The 20,978-nt window shown below is 30.4% G+C and overlaps 2 protein-coding genes and 1 long non-coding RNA gene across 10 annotated transcripts; 1 reads left to right on the forward strand and 2 right to left on the reverse strand.

Moving 5' to 3' along the window:
* Nucleotides 1-1,860: 1,860 nt before the first annotated feature.
* On the reverse strand, nucleotides 1,861-4,062 carry LOC126916697 (SREBP regulating gene protein). Of its 3 annotated transcripts, XM_050722747.1 has the most exons (5): nucleotides 3,884-4,062; nucleotides 3,458-3,646; nucleotides 3,096-3,341; nucleotides 2,806-3,021; nucleotides 1,861-2,725 (listed from the first exon to the last, which is right to left on the reverse strand). In XM_050722747.1, exons 2-5 carry the CDS (start codon nucleotides 3,563-3,565, stop codon nucleotides 2,306-2,308), a joined length of 990 nt encoding a protein of 329 aa, XP_050578704.1. In that variant the 5' UTR covers nucleotides 3,566-3,646; nucleotides 3,884-4,062; the 3' UTR covers nucleotides 1,861-2,305. The 3 variants fall into 3 exon arrangements, with proteins under 3 accessions (XP_050578704.1, XP_050578706.1, XP_050578705.1); XM_050722749.1 differs by lacking the exon at nucleotides 3,884-4,062 and having other exon boundaries at nucleotides 3,096-3,365; nucleotides 3,458-3,592; XM_050722748.1 differs by lacking the exon at nucleotides 3,884-4,062 and having other exon boundaries at nucleotides 3,096-3,370; nucleotides 3,458-3,589.
* Nucleotides 4,063-5,848: 1,786 nt separating this feature from the next.
* On the reverse strand, nucleotides 5,849-18,120 carry LOC126916667 (uncharacterized). The gene is made up of 3 exons (XR_007710693.1): nucleotides 17,975-18,120; nucleotides 17,534-17,602; nucleotides 5,849-5,963 (listed from the first exon to the last, which is right to left on the reverse strand). It is a non-coding gene; the product is annotated as an uncharacterized LOC126916667 (long non-coding RNA).
* LOC126916653 (protein PF3D7_1417600-like) lies at nucleotides 5,961-20,972 on the forward strand. Of its 6 annotated transcripts, none has more exons than XM_050722661.1 (4): nucleotides 5,961-6,173; nucleotides 13,154-13,272; nucleotides 15,678-19,207; nucleotides 19,304-20,972. In XM_050722661.1, the coding sequence occupies exons 1-4, from the start codon at nucleotides 5,961-5,963 to the stop codon at nucleotides 20,755-20,757; spliced, it is 5,316 nt and encodes a 1,771-aa protein (XP_050578618.1). In that variant the 3' UTR covers nucleotides 20,758-20,972. The 6 variants fall into 6 exon arrangements, with proteins under 6 accessions (XP_050578618.1, XP_050578624.1, XP_050578623.1 ...); XM_050722667.1 differs by having other exon boundaries at nucleotides 15,678-18,267; nucleotides 19,093-20,972; XM_050722666.1 differs by having other exon boundaries at nucleotides 15,678-20,392; nucleotides 20,464-20,645.
* The last annotated feature ends 6 nt before the right edge of the window (nucleotides 20,973-20,978 follow it).

Raw genomic sequence — 20,978 nt, forward strand, 5'->3', positions numbered from 1 at the left:
TTGATGATATTTAATTTATTGACTACATAATCTCTCTCTAAAGCCACTTATTTTTGTCGTCCTAGTTAAGAGCAATATTTCTAACGAATCATTTTTTTATTCATTGCAATAGTTACTAAAAAATGAAAAATAAAAAATAATATCATACCTTTCATAAAACTTTACTAAATTCTTTCTTTCTACATACATATATATCTCATCCCATTAATGAAATTTCGAAAATGTTTTATCTAATTCGTTTATAAATTTTTGTTTCAGCATTATCTCAGAGTAAAAATCCTGTAAAAAAAAATAGCAGAAGTGCTATATTTAAAAAAAAAAAAGGTGAATCAAACTGAGGTTAACTCAGCTATTATTTTATGGAAAAAATAAATACCTGTTGGTCTCTCGTTTGATACCAAAAGAGATCTTCGTCGGATGACACCAAAAGTATACCGATCTCCGTAAAACATTCAAAATCAAATAAATCAATAAGCGATAAAATAAAATGAATTTACGAGACACAAAAGAAATAAAAATAAATTTCTTACGATATAAACCAGCCGCAAACAGTTTTGAAAATGACTGACATTTCAAATACGCAGCAACATGAATAATAGGACGTATTCAAAAATTTCGGAGAATGTCGATATATGCCACGGAATTCCAATTTTATCAGCCACAATCAATGCGTGCGTACAAACATTACATATTGTTTGCTTAATTATTCAACAGTAGCGTAAACTTGAAATTTAAATAATTAATTACATTACTCCACAATTGGAAATGAATCATTGTATTCCACCAGTAGCTGATTTATTATTCGTTCGTTAGTCATCGTCACAGACGTCGTGTTTGGGGACTGATCTTATTTCTCTGATATTTATATATGTAATTATCTTCCCGGATTCGTGACGATGTTATGATTAACAATCGATGTAACAATCGATGTAATCCACCGATGAAACCCATGTAATGGCTTGATTATGATGAACGATGTGAAGAAAATAAATCATGACGAAATTTTCCGTGAAAATATACAAAATAGAAGTATTCTCGATGTTGTGGAAACTTTCACCGAGACAAATATCACGGCTATGTACAGTATGCTGATTACAAAACCTTCTAATATCGGATTTAGTGCTCTAAGTAATATCGATTTCCTTTTTGTCCTCGTAGAATACGAGAACACTCGATTTTATCAAGTATTTTACTGGAAGATTAGAATTTATACAATCTCCTTATTGTAAGATATGGAATGTTCCATTTTTTCTAAAAAAGCCAAAATTTCTTATTATATTTTCAACAATATAATTTCTTCAAATTTTTCCTAATAGCAGAAAATTTAATTTTTGTTCGAAAATATAAATTTAAAGAAAATTAAAATATAAAATGTTGAATATAATGAAAGTTTATGGTTAAAATCATTTAAGTTTTGTAACATGAAATGTAAGATTTATGACTAAATATTGTCGAATAGTGTATAAAACGTTACGGTTAACCGATGCCATTTGTCCCAGCCCCAAAGTAATTTTTGTTCTTAAGTAACATAATAAACCTATCTTCAAGCGAATGTTTCAAATGTTATGATATCATTCAAACACTTTTAATTTTCCAATTTAATACTTGCATTAATTTCAGATCAATACTGATTTCCTTTTACCTTCAGAAGCTAAGTAAAAACTTTTATAAGAATTTTGTAAATTTTTCGAATCTAATTTTTGAAAATATCAATTTACTATATCTTTTCCTCCTTTAAGGAATTGCTTAATCTTCGATTTCTATGTTTTCAATTTCCGGAATTTATATCACTTTCCGGGTGTTGCTTCATATGTTTGGATTTCTAGAATCAGGCCACTTTCACGGTATGATTCAAACACATTTTTATACAAACTTGAATATAATCTGTCACTTCAAATCACGAAATATATATAGTTCTTTTCAAAAAATTTACTCAAGATCACGTGCCGGACATACCTCAAAATGGAACCAGACGACATGGCTTTTTTTCATTTCTTTCTAATTCGTGAATCAGGCATGAATAAATTACAAAGATGGAAGCAATCCATTTCTTGCTATTACTCAGTAATAAAATGTTTATATTCAGAAATATATTATAAACTAAAGAATAAAAGTCAAGTCGTTGCTTTTAGTTTTTAAAATTACTATCGATAAAAATTAGGTGAGTAAAATTCAAAATCGAATGGAAAACTTCCTCCTCGCTGAAACATTAGCTACCAAAATCTATAACGTTACAAATCCAACCCCGTACGCTGATCTCAATCATTTTCATCAAAAACATTATACGATAAATTTAGCTTATATTTCAAGGCGGTTGTACGTGAAAGTAATAATCAAACATCGGTAAACGATAGTTACACGATAGTAAAAGCGAATTGTTGTTTGCATGTATAAGTAGGCAGAAAGGAGAGAAGAGGGTAAGTAATGGCATAACAGAAAAAGGTGCAACGACAACAGAGTTGTCGTCATTATTATTGTATGAATCAACATCACGACGATGTCTTTGATGTGAATATGGTGGTTGAAGAGTGTAACAATGCTTCGAATGTGGATCTTTATAGGTATTCTCGTGCCGGACGCTTGCGCTGGAAGTACGACACGCAGCCAGACAAACTTGAAAACGGTCTAGATTGCGAAGCCGTTTCTTCACTACATCTTGGTCCCTGTGTGCTTTATGATTGTCTCTAAGTAAACCTAATAGCACATCCTTCCTCCCCTTTATTTGCTGTTAATAACAATGCATCATTAATACTTCTGTTATTCTCTATAATTAAAAAAAAAAGGAAAGAAAAAATTAAAAGCCACCTTGCCAGGATGTAGGCAGCAGGAAACACAATATTCATAGATAGCACAGCACCCTTGAGCATTACATGTTTTACAACTATACCTCTCTTTCTTGGCTATAGTTGATGTATCCTCATTTTTATTAGAATCTTTTTGCTCCATATTACAACAACCATTAGGCAAAATTTCTTGTCTAGAGCATACAACACCACGCTCATCTACTATTAAAACTTTGCCCTATCAGAACGATAAGAAATAAGAATGTCACTTAATTTAACATATTATTTTCATTGTTCCAGAATGTAATGTACCTGTATGGAATTACGACAAGGATGAACCATAGTATCGGTGTCATTTAAATTTGACACTGCTTCCACATTTAATGGATTCTCGTTTACCCCTTGATCAACAATTGCCATCTGCCACAGTGGTGGTTTACCAGATGCCCTCAATTGCTCCGATAATGCATCATCATCAGAAATTAAATCATCATTATTGTCATTAATTAGCATAGGGTCCATGTCATCAAGATCATTATCCAAAGCAAATGTCTTTTTCTAGGGATTAGATAATATTCTGTTCTAAACTTCAAATTAAAATTCATATGTTCGGTCATGCAAACTTTCATATGCTTATAATATATATTTCAATACAATTTTCCGGTATTGTTTACCTCGTTACGAAAAAGTGAAAAGGCGCAGTAGGTAAGAGACAAAGCAAAGATGAGCCCAAGTACGAGGCGCCGTCTAATGATCCTGAACAGGCTGCCACAACTCGGCATTCTTTCCACTTTTTGCAATTTATTCTCGTATTTTTATTCGACATTAAATTTCCAGTTTTCTATTCCACCACATGGTTGTAACTGATAGCACAAAGTAATTTTATTTAACTATTTCTATTATAAAACTTTGTGTGTGATTAAGAATGCTAATCGAATGAAAAATATCAAAATGTAAATTGATATACAAATTACATTCAGTATGACATGAGTTAATATAAAGAAAATGTGGGAAATTTTTTTTTTATTATTATGTTGTTATGTTTTAGGTTATGTTGTTTTTGTTATAGTCACATTGCAAACGTTTTGTGAAACGCTTACCCATCTTCAAATGTAAATAGTTTAATTGTTATAACATAAACTTTTTATCAGTCAATTGTATAATCAACAGGACAGACCGATATGTAGTTATAAAATTTATTAGGTTCCTGTCACCGAATGTCCAAATAGTGATATAAGAAGTGCATTGGCCTGCTCAATATGGCAGTAAAGTTGGCAGTACATTATGTTAGATGTCACTGCTTGTTGAATTAACGATTTGATACCGACGTATGATATTATGAACTAATTAAATTTCAGTTATATCTATATACATATATGTATGTACATACACGTGTGAAATTTACTATTTTATAAAATAGACACATATTGCTAAATGTTTATGGCTAATAAAATTAAGCTTGTGACTTTTATGTCGGATGACCATTAATCTTTTTAATACATATTTTTTAATTTCGATTATAGAAACTGAATGCATAGTCCTGAAGTTTAATTTTTAATATCAAACAAAAATACGATTTGCGATCATAAAATATTTTTCTGATTTGGGAAATTTAAGAAACATTTGCAATCCTTGAAACAACTGAACTTAGTTATTTTCTATAAATGTACATCCCTATGATAAAGTAAAATTAGTAACTAAAAATTATGATATCCTATCTGAGAAATAAAAGGCTATAATAATGCAATTTGGAGTGATACAGTGGGCAATATCATTAACAATTTTATGCGTTATTTTTGCCATTATTATTTTTTTTATTATTCAACTTGGCAAACGAGACCGTAATCTTGAACTCCAGACCTCAACTAAACACTAAAACCCTGGTGTGTTTGAAACACTTTTTCAACACATTTCGCGTTCAGATATAATTAACAATATTAAAAGTTAATTTCTTTTGTTGCTCATAATAAATAAGTATAAGATAATTATTTTTTATTATGAGGTGCTTTTACAAAGATCAACCTCATTTCGAAAATAAACAATTCGTCAATTTTTTAATTGTAATCAATAGTATTATCTATTTTTCAGACCAAATGTTACAGCTGCCACTTAATTGATTAACAACAACATTATAGAATTAGATGGCAAAGGTATCACTAATATATTTCAACTATTCAGTTCATTATGTATCAACGATCGTTTGTGCAACAGCAATATCCTATAACAACGCAAGTTAACCAAGTACGTAATAAGAAATTAAATATCAACGGTAATCAATTTTATACGATACAAGCAATAAGAAAATACGATACAATTGAAGCAACAAGATTTATATCTTTATATTGGGTTTTGCTACTTTAGAATTTGAAATTTTTTATTTTCAATATTATTTATCTTATACAATTTTATTATCGTTTCGTTATCGATTAAAATTGTTTCATTTAATTATAGATTTCACAAAAACAATTCGTTTCCGGAAGAATCGCATATATAAACAAAGACATTTAATTATCTTTTTTTCGTTAGCGTATTTGAGCGTAAATCTAGAAATACTTTATAGTCTCAAGAGCCAGTCCCCATTAATGATTCTCTTGAACTCTATTATATATACACACTTTGTATATTACAGAAGCAGAGCGTATATGGTTTACATTTTCACTTTTCTATGGTTACATTTAGTAAATATAATTTATATGCAAATTATCTAACAACATTAATCTCTAATATGTTATCTCAAGGTTACTTTCTATTCGGGGAACCATTATCAAACATAACGTTATATATATTGTTCAGAGAATTGGGTGAAAAATTCCTCCAAGTACACTTACTTCCATATAACGTCACAAATTTGCAACATTGTATATATTTCATACAAGCGGCGTTTAAGCGTAATGAGACACAATCCTTAAAGGAAAATACAACTGTAAAACGATAGACCCTATAAGTAATCCTAAATAAATTATGTAACGTAAAAAAATACACATTTTGCCATTCCTTTGCATTTCAGTGTGGTCGTGGAAAACGTGACAAATTGTGACCAATTAGAGACTAGAAGTCGCTTCAAGTGGTTAGTTATACATCCCCACCAAATCATAAGGGTCCAGGTCCAGGATCTCTTCAAGCAGTCAGTGTACACCGACAGCCGAGAAACATCAGGTAGTTGGATAGTACTGCAAGATGCTACAAAAGAAAACAGTTCAATTTGATATACCGGATACTAAATACCATAACGCAAATATCAGAATAAAACAATTGTGTCCCTGTTGCAACTTAAACAGATTGGAGGAAAGGATCATAGTGTGCTTGAAACATTCGTTGCCGTACATTCAAAGAAAAGCACCGCTGCAAGCATTACACATTTGTAGGAAGTGCAGGCAGACGTTGTACAAGGTATTATCTTTTAACTGAGAAGTTACAGATCTAAAAAACTGTTAGGTATAGTTCTTGTACTTGATTGCTTGATATAAAGAAAGTATTCGAAATTTCGAATTGATTTTTAGTAATAGTAGGAGAAGGCTGTTCTTATAGATTCATTAAAGATAAAGTGTAAAGTGATATGTACTATGTGTTTCTGTGATACGATTTTGTAAAGTTAAATGAGTGGATGATACTGGTAGAATTAGTCAAAATGATAGTTCGTTTGTTTGCAAGAATAGTGCAAATTATATTTGTAATCGTTAGTATCTGAAGCATCTGAAGTCGTTAGTTGTTTCGTCTTCTTGTTTAATATATTTTTTCATTTATTCAAGAGTGATGTTCATTTATTCGTATTTATGTAAAAGTTGGAACTATTGGATATTATTAATTCACAAATGAACAATTTTATTAGTATACATTTTCAATATATTATACAATATATAATAAGCATCATGTAAAAATACATATTAGAAATTGAATTATGTGTTGTTAATTGTGAAAAACGAACAAAAAAGAAGCTGTGAGATTTGGGTATCAGGGTGCTGTTACCTTCCTGCATTGCTTTCGTTTTATTCGTAAAATAATTAATAATTAAAATATGGTCATAAGGATATCATTATTTCTACATTATATTTAGTGAATTTTATGGAAATTTTATTGGATTCTTTACAATTATTTTACATGAATTTATGTAATTGTGTCGTGCAGAAAACTCCTGTTGGTATATACGTATGTACTGTTCATTCAAGGGAAGATGTAAGTTGGTAAACATATAAATTGATCACAGATGTTAGACAAATACTTGAAAACTAGGAAATAGTCAAACGTAGTGTTATTTGGTTTCCTGATAATTTACAAAATATTTAAACCTGACATATATACTTTAGTTACTTTATAAGGTTTTTGTTTGGTTTTTCTTCTCTTTTTAACGTCATTATTTGAAACTATCAGCTCAGTAAAAATTATTTAATAAAATTAAATCATAATATTTAATAAAATCAGTAAAAATTATATAATAAAAAAAATTTTTTTATTAGTCATTTAATTACTAAGTAAAAATAATCCAAATTCGTAGCTGTAGCATAATGGAAGATATTACTTTTATTATAGGATTCATAGAGTTTTATTGCATTATTACGTATATATTTCTAACTAAAAGTATTCGTATTTTGTTCTTCGCGTTTACTCCGGTAGATATACTGTTACATCAAATTTCTAGGAATTGTTTGTTGCTGAAGAGGAGTAATGTGATACTGCTACTCTTCTAATATGATACAATAACCTTACCCCAAAGAAATCAGAGAACGCTAGAATTATGTATATATATCTCTAGTTATCAGTTGATCTTTAAATGTAAACTTGTTCGCTCAATCGCTGATTGAGTTTTTATAACTAGATTGCTAGTATGACGGCGGACAACGTAAGTTACCTCGGATATTGAAATAGTTATCAGGAGCAATAAGTATCATTAATAAATCTTTTTTGAACTTGCACTGATGTAAATGTCACTGTGACGCCGTGAGATGTTTAACGCCTGTGTTATCAAACGTGAAGGGACATAAACGAAGATTTTGGTCCGTTATTAGTTTTTTATCTATCCTATCGTATCCTTTTGAATCATCTGTTTTTCTGGGTTGTATAGCTATATATATATATATATATATAGACAATGCGAGGCTACTGCGTGGCTAGTCAACGATTGTCGGGTTTTTTGCCGAAATTAATCATTTGCGCTACCAATAAACTTAAGTTGCGCGTGCCACGCGCTACAATATAACACGCGGTGAGGCGTTACTTTGAAATACGAGTATGAAATACTGTATCGACTCTGAAATATTTCCAAGATATCGATGACTCTATGTGACGCCGTGCACTCTGTAACTGTAACTCGATAAACGAATGATCTGACTGTTAACCGACGTGCACCGCACGCCATTTTTATTTCTGTGACAAATGCCTATCGACGTGGTATATACGTTGCTGGCGATTTGGAACAAAAGCATCTCGATCTGCGTGGCACGTCTTTCTAGCGCAAGTGGCTAAAGCCGCAGCTCTTTAGTCGGTTCGTTTGAACACGTATTAAAACAACTTTGTCAAAAACATTAGCAATAGGTTATGGAACGGATGTGACTTAGCTACTATTTTTAAGTTTTATTTTTTTACACGCATTCTTGTCATATATCGCTAAGTTTCGCTTATGGTCAGGAAAACTCCTGATTTTCGAGGATTTAACGAAAATGTCTGAGTCAAACTTTATATCTTGCTTATCTTTAATCTATTTCCATATTGCAGTCGTTTTTTTATATATAATTCCAGGATCCACTGTCGTCGCCTTTGTCTTTGTGTTCTTATATTTTTCAAAATTCGGCGAATTGCCTCTAGTGTTCACCAGTTGTTTTCCTTCAAAATGAAACAATGTAAATTCGGTTTAAGGCACTAGGCCACTTGAGAATCGAGGCAACTTTGTAGTATCCGTACATAGCTTAAAAAGAGAAAGCTGACACACCATAAATTAAGTCCTCTCCTATACTGCGTCATGGGCTAGAGGAATCTAACGTTTGTGCAACTGCAGCTTTGTCTTTTGTTTTTGCTTACAAGCCAGACACCATGTGTCTCCTCGATGCCATCTTCTTGAGTCTGTCGACGATTGTAATTTGAGCGAGCGTTTGGTCGGAAGTTTATGGGATGGGCTTAGGTCAAAAGGTAAGAAACTTAAGTGGCTAGTCATTGCTATCTTTTCTAGTTTTTGAAATGGACTTCATAGAATAAACTTTTATGATGGAGTTAAGTATGGGAGAATTCTACTTCGCCATGCTCTTGAAATTTCTTGAAGAGCACGCAGAAGACAGAAAGGTCTTTTATTCCAAATATTTCTTATCTATGCAATGCAGGAGACAATTGCAATTGTGCTGAATATGTAGCACGTAGGGCACGATTTATGGGAAACATCTGAGTGTACCGTTCCTGAAAATTTTGAAGAAGTTATGTTTTTCATATACATATAATAAACTCACGATCCATTCCACCATAAGACTTTGCAACATTCATAATATATGGGAAACCAAAAATATCACGCTTGGACAAAACGTCGTTGTAACTCTATCGAATGAAAAGTCTGTGTGTAACTTTGCATTGCGTTTGTCAAGAGTCGTCCAGTCTAGTGAGACTGGACTAAAGTTCGCTTAGGAACTAGCCACTAGTAGGTATAAATTCTGTTTGACATTACTAAGAAGTCATTCTTACCCCTTCCGTTGATAGTACATCAAAACTGCAGCATTTACACACTTACGTAATATGCTATCACTCATTCATTCGCGACATATACACACTTATTAATTAGGTTATTATCGGATCTTAACACTCTGGGGATCTGATAAGCATATAGCCTGAATTCCTGTGTGCTTCTAGAGCGATTGAAAAAGATTCAAAGTGATCAATATTATAGTGACTTTTATATATTTATCTACAAAAATGAAACAGGAAACTATGATTATTTAATTAGAGCTATTTCCTAATGCATTAATGTAATACAACTAAAACAACTAAATTGCTACAACTAATCAACTTCTGCGTGACAACTCATGACTCACAACTCATAACAATCGACAACCAACAACTCGCAACTAAGTATTCGTGACTCGTGATTAACTACCAACTAAATCCAACTAATGACTAACTTTCTCCGCCAAAACATCCCTTTATCAGAGTTTTTGTATTACCACCATATACACGTGTTCCGCAGCCGTTTATGACCACAGATGGTCACGTATGCCTTTTCCAAGTAACTGCTTTTCTGAAGGACTGTGGATATACCGATGGGCCACATGACCTATTGGAATTTTCCGCCCTTTCTGGCACTTCCACTTTCTACCTGCACTATAGTTCATCGGGTTTTTCTTAAATTTTTCTTTTTTACTGTTTTATTTAACAATAGTTCATATATTTATAAGATACCGCGTGAAATATGAAAGACGCGAATTCGCGTTTCCGGTTCCCAACCGTTGGTAAATGAAAGACGTGAATTCGCGTCTTCGACCCCCAAAGCGTTAGTAGCAAAACCTAAACATTTAACTGAACCTACTAGCATAATTACTCGGAATTGCGACGCACATTGTGAAAATAAATTTTCGAATAATAAAAATGTCATATATATTACAGAAATTATTCACATACTATCAAAATGTTTCTCGCGTACCTGGTCATCTATATCGTTTATTTGTTATAAATATTTAGTAAATTACAATTTTATAAACGTTTGTATTATATTCATGAACAACAAAGAAGAATGATCTTAAGAGCTTTACTGTTATAACGTTATAATAAAACGTTATTGATAGACATTGATTATTCGATATATCAACAATATTATAACACTCCCTGATAATTGACCAAATAAGATTCTAACCCATAGCTAGGTAACGCGACACCATAAGTGATTATATTCGCTAGTTAATTTAAAGAATATTTCAGGAATCTGTGTCATATTTTGCTACTTCATAAATCAGTTATCAATATTGTTTTCTTCTGTTAAAGATTGGCAATTATAATCAGTTTTGTATTATATTATTTGTTTTAAATTACGTTATAATATTTAATTAATGTTATATTTTTTTAATCGTAAACGTTTTAACTAAGAAACACTTAACAACTCGCTTGATAAACACGTGTGTATCAATATCTAAGTATAAATTGTGGAAGAATTGATGCTCATATAATAACAAGACAAATTACAGTGCGAGTATCCTGGTTACCTATAATAATAACAATTCTAAGTATGCATCTGATATATAAATATATACATTTTGCTATATCAACAATCTTAGATTACCGCATCCGTCTATGATCAAGCGTGACAAATTGTTGACATTGATCTGACTGACGTTTTCTGGTAATCTGGCATTATTAATTTAAACTAAAGTATTTTCAATCAATGATTAAAAAAAATAAAAGATTAAACATCAAAAAACTCTTTATGGATTCTATTTCTTGAACTTTAAGAATGTATCTGCCTGATGCATACATAATATACATTCTGCTATATCAACATATTTCTTAGATTACCGTATCCGTCTCAGCTTACGCATAACTAACTGCTGGCATTGCTGTTGCGTTTTCTAGTAATCGCATTATTAATACAAATTAAAGCATTTTCAATCAATGATTAGAAAAGATAAAAAATTAAACATCAAAGAAATTCTTTGAACTATTCCTTGAACTGTTATCCTTATAGGTAACCAGATTATTCGTAGTGCAGTTTATCTTGCTATATTTTGAGCATCAGTTCTTCCACAATTTATACATACTTAATTATATAATATACTAATTAGTATAATAAAATAATTATTTATATAATTATATGTATAATATACACGCGATATTTTCACAGATTTATTATTTTTGCGTCACTTCTAAGTATATACTTTATTTTGACAAAAACGCTCCATTGATCCAACTACAATTATTCTCATTATTAATTCTGGAGGATTGTTTTACATATGCAGCTTTGTTTAGTTATCTATTCGCATATTTATATTCGCATTATCTACTGCTACTGCAATTATGCGATTCGACCAAAGTTCAATACGTGTTTGTATAGGAGGGCACGAAAGGAAGCTGTTGGTGTAAAACAGATAAAATTTCTGTTTGATTATGATTTCTGTGACGGTGACGTAATTTTCCTATATAAATGGGGGTAGAGAGTTCGGAGAATTCAGTATAAATCGTGTTTTTGGGCGAGTGATAAGTTTCATAGCAAAAGTATAAAATTGCATTCGAATCACGCTTGCTTTATAGTTGTATCGATATTTTCTTTGCTAATAAAAGCTATACGGATTTAATATATCGAAAACTTTATTACAGTAACAAGAATTTATTCTAAAAGAAATGTCATGTTGCATGCTGGCATTATGAAAATTGTGAACAATATGAATAATAATAATTTAACACGTGTGATATCGTCATTTTTTTTATAATAAAAGCCTATTGATAATTCATAAAAAAATAATTTTATGATCTTGCATGCGCAGAATGTATGAAGGATATATTTTATAATTAGGAAGAATGTCGAAACCCTGAAATAAACCGATACCACTTGCCAAATTTCATTTTCTCATTAAATACATAATATTAGTGCGATAAATGTCTTTATGATAAGAGTGTTGTACGCACCTCAAAATCTAAGAAGACGTCTGGTAAAAATATGATTATTATCTGCTTGGTGCTTATTGCATGATCTCAATTATATGGTTAACAAACGATTTACCAATGTTATAACAGGATTTTATCGAAATAAAATCAACTTCTATCGCCATCTTATTTTCTTTTTTCTCAACTGCACGTTTCAAACAAAAGACGATCGGAGGGGAGAGGGTTATAAGGAAAAATCTTCACTAAGCCATCGGAATCGTTGCACAGATATGATGATCGTGAGACAACTTTGATATCCGACTGGCAGATCGTTCGTCTGGAGCAACGTAACACTGTGTTTACCAACTTGTTTCACCTGTCACTAACCAGCTGAACTGCGTATGTCCTATTCGTCCGAAACGTTCAATACACGAAGGAGCAAGAGAGAAAGTATATCATTGGAATGATGTCCGAAAACACACAAACGGGAGCCATGAACTATGACAACCTCGCGTTAAAATGCTGGCTTTACTGCATCGGACCAGTTCGCCGTTGCGAAGAGTTGAAAAAGGTGCGGTTCATACTCACGATCGATCCTTCTGGCAAATTACAAAGATATTTTATACGTTGTCCACAATGCCGTATTGTACATGTAGAAAGTGGAACGATCAAAATCGCCTGATTAAAAGAAACAAATGTAACGAAAACATGAACGAGAGACGCTCGTCTTCTTTTTTCTTCGAGTATTTTTTTGGATATTTAGAAATAGAAAACCGTTGACGATGTCGCGGGAATATAACCATAAAACACGATGGCGATTGTTTCAGTTGAAAGCGGACCTACAGAATCTTGGATTATCACGTAAACAGGTACATCAAGGCTTGATACAAATAGCGACGAAACCGCGTGTAGTCCTTACGCGGCAGATACCATATAGAAGATATAGGTAAGTTGGCAATTATTGAGTCGATAATAGGAATAGGATTAATGTTCTGTCCTTTTGATTCTTGTTGAGCAAGTAAGGCAGAATATATAATTTTGTATATATTGTAAAATAAATTATACCTACATATATTGATATGGTAAGAGGTCTTTTATCAATAATTGTTTGGTATAAGATATAGTAAGTACGCGATTAATCAGAGAAAGTGATGCAATTACAACTTTAATATAAACAAAACTATAACACAATTATCAGTTGTTAATGTTCCTTTGACTTTTTTTATAGATTTTAATAACATAAATGTATAAACCCTATTGTATTTATTATACAAGTTAGTTGTATAATATATATTCATATAATATATTGTGATTATAAAATATTCGTTATGCTATTACACTTCACATTATATGATATAAAATAGATCTAAAATAGAAGAATAGAAATAGAATGATTTTTGTAATATTAATTGATTATAAATATTATGTGAGTTGTGTTCTAAATACCCTTCTCTACGTATACCAATTTTTCCCCCAATTATTTGCTCTATTAAAGAATACAAACATGATTATCATCAATCATACATATATCTTTTTTATTCAACAATATCGTAACTGAATTAATGAAACGTTGAGCAATATTCATTAACCGAAAGGTATATCAACATTTTTACTATTATATAACAATGAATTATTTTAATACAGAAACATAGTTGTACTTCTGAAAGGATATAAAGGAAAATTTTAATTTTGTCGCATTTTAAATTTCCTCTAATTTAATATTCATTGCAATTCAATATTCACTTAGAAGATAGTCATGCGCACAATGTCAAATATCATTTTCGAACTAATTCGAAATCTAGGAACTAATAATTAGTATAAACTGATTACTTAGTCCAGTACAATGGTATGCTTATTAGATACAGTAATACAATAATAAGCAAATAAAATAAAATTTTGAAAATTGTATATATATAGGTACGTAATTTGTGTACAAATTATATAGTATTCTAATGTGTTAAAAATCCTTGTTCCATTTAAAATATCACAAGTTGAAGTGAAGTTTCTCTTACAAACAGTATATGTAGGAGGAATGCGCACGACAAACAATATGTCTTAAAAATTTAAGAACATATAATACTGTGCAAACGCTTTGGATCAGCTACAATCTACAATAGTGATCTCATAATGACCATAGTAATCATATTTTTAGAAACAACAATGCGATGTACATAAAAATGAGTCTTTAGATATTTCTTTTGTGATGTTATTTATTTATAGTTCTTTTTGGTTCATAAATCTTTTAGAAATATTTCCTTAAAAAATTCTTAAATGAAATGTTACAAACGTCTGTAACAATTTAAAATAAGCTATGAAAAAGAAGGAAATCAAAGACATAGATAAATTAGTTGACGTACTGAAGGAGGAAATTTATTGAAAAAATTATTTGTCAAAATCCTGGAAAAAAATTAATCAATATTTCATGAGCGAATTCTAGACAATTCTCGAATGAAATATCTCTTAAGAAGTAACAATAGATTTTATATAATATTAAGTATCTTTACATTCATTTGTAAAGATGAGTCTATTTATTTAGTGGGTGGTCTAAGATTTTTACACATTATTATATATGCTAGTATACATGTTCGATTTATGCATATATAGTATATACACATACATATATGCATTGCGGTCATGTTTCTCAATTATCATTCAGTAAATAACACATTGTGTGCTGTAGCTTATTAGTTGGTCACTTTGAATATTGGAAGACAAGTGCTATTAATAACTAACGTATGACATTACACAATACCATGATCCACAACAAGAATAAGGAACCATTTAAATGAAAATAATTGTAAACAACAATTAGGAACAAATAAAAAACATTTACCGGATGACTCGAAGAAATGCGATGTTCCGTTAAAATTAATCCCGTTGGTTTTAGCTTATTGCGATTATTACTACGAACAATTTATGTACAGTTGATGTTATTTCTATAATAATCAAAGAATTAAATTTTCTAAATCGTAGTTAAGAATTGGTTTACTTCCGATATGTACTTAGGCCTTCGAAAAAAATGTGAAATTGAAGTTGTGAAAACTTGTGGAGCTTAAAACATATAAGAGAAATAAATAATTAAAAACCTGAATTTATTTATTTTCATGGTATTTAATTCGAAAATGATACGTTACAGAAAATTATTTTCAGAACTCTAGAGAAATGCTGTTAATCGCTTAAATTATGTTTTTTACCATAAATTTTATAAGCGAATAATATTACAGAATGTATAAAATTTCTTAAGTTATTAAATGAAATTGATTTTAGAACAGCCTAATTTTATACATATCGTAAAACATTTTTAGCTTAATTTTGAAGCAGTGCTCTCATTTTATTATATTTACGTTTCAGATTTAAAAACTTGTCGAAAGATGAAAGAGAAAAGAATATCATTGATAATCTCAGAACAAACGCTTTAAATTTGTGTCCGCAAATTGAAGATATACATAAATCAAACACGACGGAAATAATTATCAAAGAAGAGAGCAAATATATAAAAAAAGCGGATGGTGTGACAGCACATGAAACTGCATTGATAAGCAGCAATCGAGAATTATTCATACCAAACATATGTTATAAGTTAAAAAATCCATTAGCAACAATGCATTCCTTTGATGAAACACTAAAACAGTTGGATGAAAGTATTTCCTCAAAAATGGAAGTGGATGAAAAATCCACTAATGTAAAAAAACTGGAAAATGATGTAGTTTCAAGTAAAAAATGTGATAAAGATGAAAATCATCATTGTATTCGTGAACATAAAGATACTCAAAAAATCCAAAAAATTCCTAATTTAATATCGGACAAAGTAGGTTCAAACAAAATATTAATGTTTAATAAATATAGAAAAAAACACGTTGAACCTAAATTGAAACTAAATTCTTTTTTTGCCAAGAAGGCAAGTGATTCTATAAAATCAGACGATTATAAGAAAGTAGATAATATTAAAAGCATAAAATCGGATATCAGCAAAAAATTACATAATGGTAAGAAGCTTATAGATATGAAAGTGAATTCTATACCAGACAAAAATACATACTCTAAACATGAGGACAGTACATTAAATTGTAGCCATAACACTGAAGAAGTAACAAAGATGAGAGAAAATACAGATAAAAGAAAGCTGCATAAACTAATAGTTTCAGATAAGCATAAAGAAATTATAAAAAAAAAAAGAAAAATAAAAGATAGATTTCGAACATATTTTGGGGACTGTATAAGTATTAGTGAAGATGAACAAGAGCAAAATATTATAGAAGAAAGATTTAGAAAGACAAGGAAAAAGGATTTTGTTGATTCTTGTAAGTCTGAAGTGCATGTTGCTGAAAGAAATATAACTATGACTGCTGCCCATGTCGATATAATTCAGAAATCAAATGAATATACATCTCAGGGGATCATTGCCAATGTTGATGTAAGTCATAAACCAAATGATGATATATCTCAAGGGACCATTACTAATCTTGATATGATTCATAAATTGAATAAGAATACATCTCAGGAGACCATTGTCAATGTTGACACAAATTATGGATTAAATGAAGATACATCTCAAAAGATCATTGTCAATGTTGATGTAATTCATGAATCAAGTGAAGACACATTTCAGGGAATCATTGCCAATGTTGATACAAGTCACAAATCAAATGAAGGTACATCTCAGGGTACGATTGGCAATATAATTCAGAAATCGGATGAAGATACATCTCAGAGGATCATTGTCAATGTTGATGTAATTCATGAATCAAATGAAGATACATCTCAGGGAATCATTGCCAATGTTGATACAAGTCATAAATCAAATGAAGGTACATCTCAGGGTACGATTGATAATATAATTCAGAAATCAGATGAAGATAGATCTCAGGGGACTATTGTCAATGTCGATACAATACACGAATCAAATGAAGTTACAAGTAATGCAAATAATAAATCTACTAATCAAATTGAAAGTGCAACAAATTCTGTGGAAATTGAATGTAATAAATTACAAAATAATACATATGAAAACAAAACACATGATATTGAAATAGAGAAAAAAGAATTATCTCGAAATAAGAAGTTCACTAATTTTTCTGAGAAGAATAATATTGAGAAAAGTAAACATGCATCAAGTGTTACAGATATGTTCCAAATAACTGAGCAATCAAAAATTAGTGTTTCTACAGCAAAAATGAAAGCAACATCAGAGATAAATAATACATTACCTTCTGACATTCCGGAAATTTGTATCCCAAGTCTTGATACAGTAGCTATAAGTAAAAATTTTTCAGGATCTGAAAGAAGTAATTTAGATACAAAAGATTTTAATGATCTTCATATGAGATTTTTGAAAACTTGTCAGATTGGATCAAATAGAAATATTCTTAGTATTCGAGAAATTGACATGAATGGAGATGTTGGTGAAAGTTCAAATTTAAAAAAATTGTCAGAAATACAAATTAATTGTAATCAAAGTATTACAGAAGAAGTATTAAATTATATTGAAGAAGATAAAAAAGTACAATTATCTTCTAATACAAATAAAACTGATAATGTTATTTCTACAAATAATATATCTAATGTGAAAAATAATGAGAATGAATTAGCAGTGGAAAATTCTAGATTAAGTATCTCAGAAAAGAAAGACATTCAATCCAATAAGTTACCTCAAGCTAAATTAAGAGTTTTAACTTGTGCAGAACTAGGTGCCAGATGGTGCCCCACACCTGTAAACAGTGTTACACCTACTGTTGTTCAATTTTCACATAATACAGAAACTCAAACAGCACCCGAAACAATAGTTTCAACTCCTGCACCTGTATCTGAAACTGCTAGTCGAACAAATTCTGTGAATATGAAGAATTGTCATATGGATCCAACATTTTCAAAATCTTTGTATGTTATTTTTAAAAAGATACATAGTATAATTCGGAAGATACGGAAATCTTCAATTACTGATGTAAGTTATGATAAAATATTAAATAACCAATTCCAAAACTTAAGAAAAATATTGAATACTGACGATTATATTGAACTAATAAAAAGAGTTATAGCTATACTTAACAAAGAAATGTTAATAATTCCACCACTATCATTAAACGAGTTGTTTTGTTATGCACCATCAGTCAAATCCTATTATTTCCGTATTTTAAATAACCTGAATGAATGTCGAACTGTAAAATCTGTAGGTGTTCCAAACCAAATAACATTGAATCAAAATAGATTTTGCGATGCACAAGTATCACAGAATATATGGGCTTCATCTGTACAATCCAGGTTACAATATTTACTTTCTATTTCTTCTGAGCAAGGTCAAACACTTCGCCTCAACATTGTTCCAAACCAACCTCAGCAGAATTTTCAAGAGCAAATACCTTTGCAAAATAATGTTCTTCAAAGCAATGTATTGGTAAATCCCATTACTGTGAATAATAACAGCCATAATAATAATATGCATCAACACACTTACAGAATGCAAGTGCATGCAAATTTTACTCAACAAAATGTTTCAAATGTTAATTTTGCTAAGCAGAATCTAGTAACAAATATGCATGTTAGGCAAAGCTATCCCTTGCAATATTCCTTATTTCCACCTACTGGAAGAAATCAATTAGGGGGAGTACATACTTCTGTACCATCATCTATATCTGTACCATCATCTGCATCATCTATAAACCAACAATATGTTTCATCTATTTTTATACCACAAACAAATACATATTCTAATGTAAATGTACCAAATTATACCATACAGCAAAATATGAACTTAATACATATGTCGCAGGGGAGGACTCAGTTACAAGATGTCTCACAATCTATATCACCAAATCATAACATACTACAACTTGTACAGCAAAATATGAACTCAACACATATGTCACAGGGGACTCAGTTACAAGGTGTCTCACGATCTGTAGCACCAAATTGTAACATACCACAACCTGTACAGCAAAATATGAACTCAACACACATGTCACAGGGGACTCAGTTACAAGGTGTCTCACGATCTGTAGCACCAAATCGTAACATACCACAACCTGTACAAACTATGGTTGCAGCGAATATATCACGTTCTGTACTAAAAAATTCACAATACATTGAACAGAAACATCAAAAAGTAATCCCTCAAAAAAGGATACCAATGGAAGTTTCACAAAATCGTACATCTGAACAAGTAGCACAGTCTCAACAATTAAAGAAAAGTACATTCAGACGATTAAAGAAGAAAGAAAATCTGCAAGTTTCACTAGAATCAACAACAAATCTATTCGATATATTGAAATATATCTCTGATATTCAAAAACTTATATTACTGAAACAACTAGACTACTACTTTGGTTGTACCACTTGGTTACAACAACAGTTTACTTCAGAAAAATGGCAAGAAATTCATTCAGAGAGATCTCTATTACTTCATTTCCAAACACTCCTAAAACATCTAGTAGAAAAAACAATAAAAAACCTTTTACCAGATAACTATCAAACAAATATACTTAAAAATATGGAAATTGATGTTCCAAAAGTGATACAAATTACAGTAAAAGGAAACAATGGAATATGCTGTCAAGTTGAAGCATCTAAAAGTAACCAAGAACAGTATAATGCAATGAATATTAAACAAAATTGCACAAATTATGAAGAAAATTCAAATATTACAATAACACAAAACCAATGTGAAAAAGAACATGAAGCAACTGATAATTCACAGACAAATAGTTCTTCAATTAAGAAGAATTTACAAAGTCATCAAACATCAGACGTTGATGTATGTCAAGAGAATAAAGTGGAAAGGAAACCAAACAGCTCTAGAAATATATATAATTCAAAGACCAAAGAACAGAATTTAGATGAGTCAAAAAAAATAACTGAAAATATTCCTCAAGTAGTCACAGAAAAGTTATCAACACTATCAAATATGAAATTACTTAACAAAGATACCCCGCAGCAGTTAAATTCTCATCTAGTTACTGTAGAAATTTCTTCTAAGAATGATCAGGTAACTGTTGTTGATACTAATGCTAATAGTGAAAATACATCAAAATCTATAGAACCTGAAGAATATCAAGAACATCAACACTTAAAAGGTACTATTACTGATGACTTAACAGTATCTTCATTCAAATCTCCAAATAACATTGAATATTTTAATAATAAGGAATCGCACAACATTTCATTGGAGAGACCTCCTACAACTTATATTAAGGATGTTAGAAGTATATCAATGGAAGCATATTTAAGAATTGGTGTAACTAATAATGTTCCTGCAAATACTATGGAAGAAAATATTGAAGAGGAAGAAATTAAAATATGCTTATATTGTGGCAAACCTAGTACTGTAGCATGTATAATTTGTTTAGAAGCTAAATATTGCTCTAAAGAATGTTCTCAATTACATTGGGGAGATCATTATAAAGACTGCTCACCTGTAGAAAGAAGTATATCTTCATAATTGAAACTTAGTATTATTTGTTATCTTATTGTCACAAGAACCTACAGCTCTACACAACTATAGTTTTGTGTTAATCAGTATTGATGTCTTTGGTTAAAATATAAGGATATTAATATAGATTTTCTTTATTAATGTTATAAATTATTATTTTTGACAAAAAAATGAACAGATGTCTATTGTATTTAGATATAAAAAATAAACTTCTCAAATAATAAGTTGAA

This window comes from Bombus affinis, chromosome 5 (genome assembly GCF_024516045.1).
Source record: "Bombus affinis isolate iyBomAffi1 chromosome 5, iyBomAffi1.2, whole genome shotgun sequence".
NCBI classification, from domain to species: domain Eukaryota; kingdom Metazoa; phylum Arthropoda; class Insecta; order Hymenoptera; family Apidae; genus Bombus; species Bombus affinis.

Excerpts from the sequence above, each read along its gene's own strand:
- LOC126916653 (XM_050722660.1), top strand. The coding sequence starts at position 5,961 with ATGCTACAAAAGAAAACAGTTCAATTTGATATACCGGATACTAAATAC. Across the intron at positions 6,174-13,153 it reads GCAGGCAGACGTTGTACAAG|TTGAAAGCGGACCTACAGAA; the intron begins GTATTATCTTTT and ends CGATTGTTTCAG. Across the intron at positions 13,273-15,677 it reads ATACCATATAGAAGATATAG|ATTTAAAAACTTGTCGAAAG; the intron begins GTAAGTTGGCAA and ends TTTACGTTTCAG.
- LOC126916697 (XM_050722747.1), bottom strand. The coding sequence starts at position 3,565 with ATGCCGAGTTGTGGCAGCCTGTTCAGGATCATTAGACGGCGCCTCGTA. Across the intron at positions 3,342-3,457 it reads TTTCACTTTTTCGTAACGAG|AAAAAGACATTTGCTTTGGA; the intron begins GTAAACAATACC and ends TCTAATCCCTAG. Across the intron at positions 3,022-3,095 it reads CTTGTCGTAATTCCATACAG|GGCAAAGTTTTAATAGTAGA; the intron begins GTACATTACATT and ends TCGTTCTGATAG.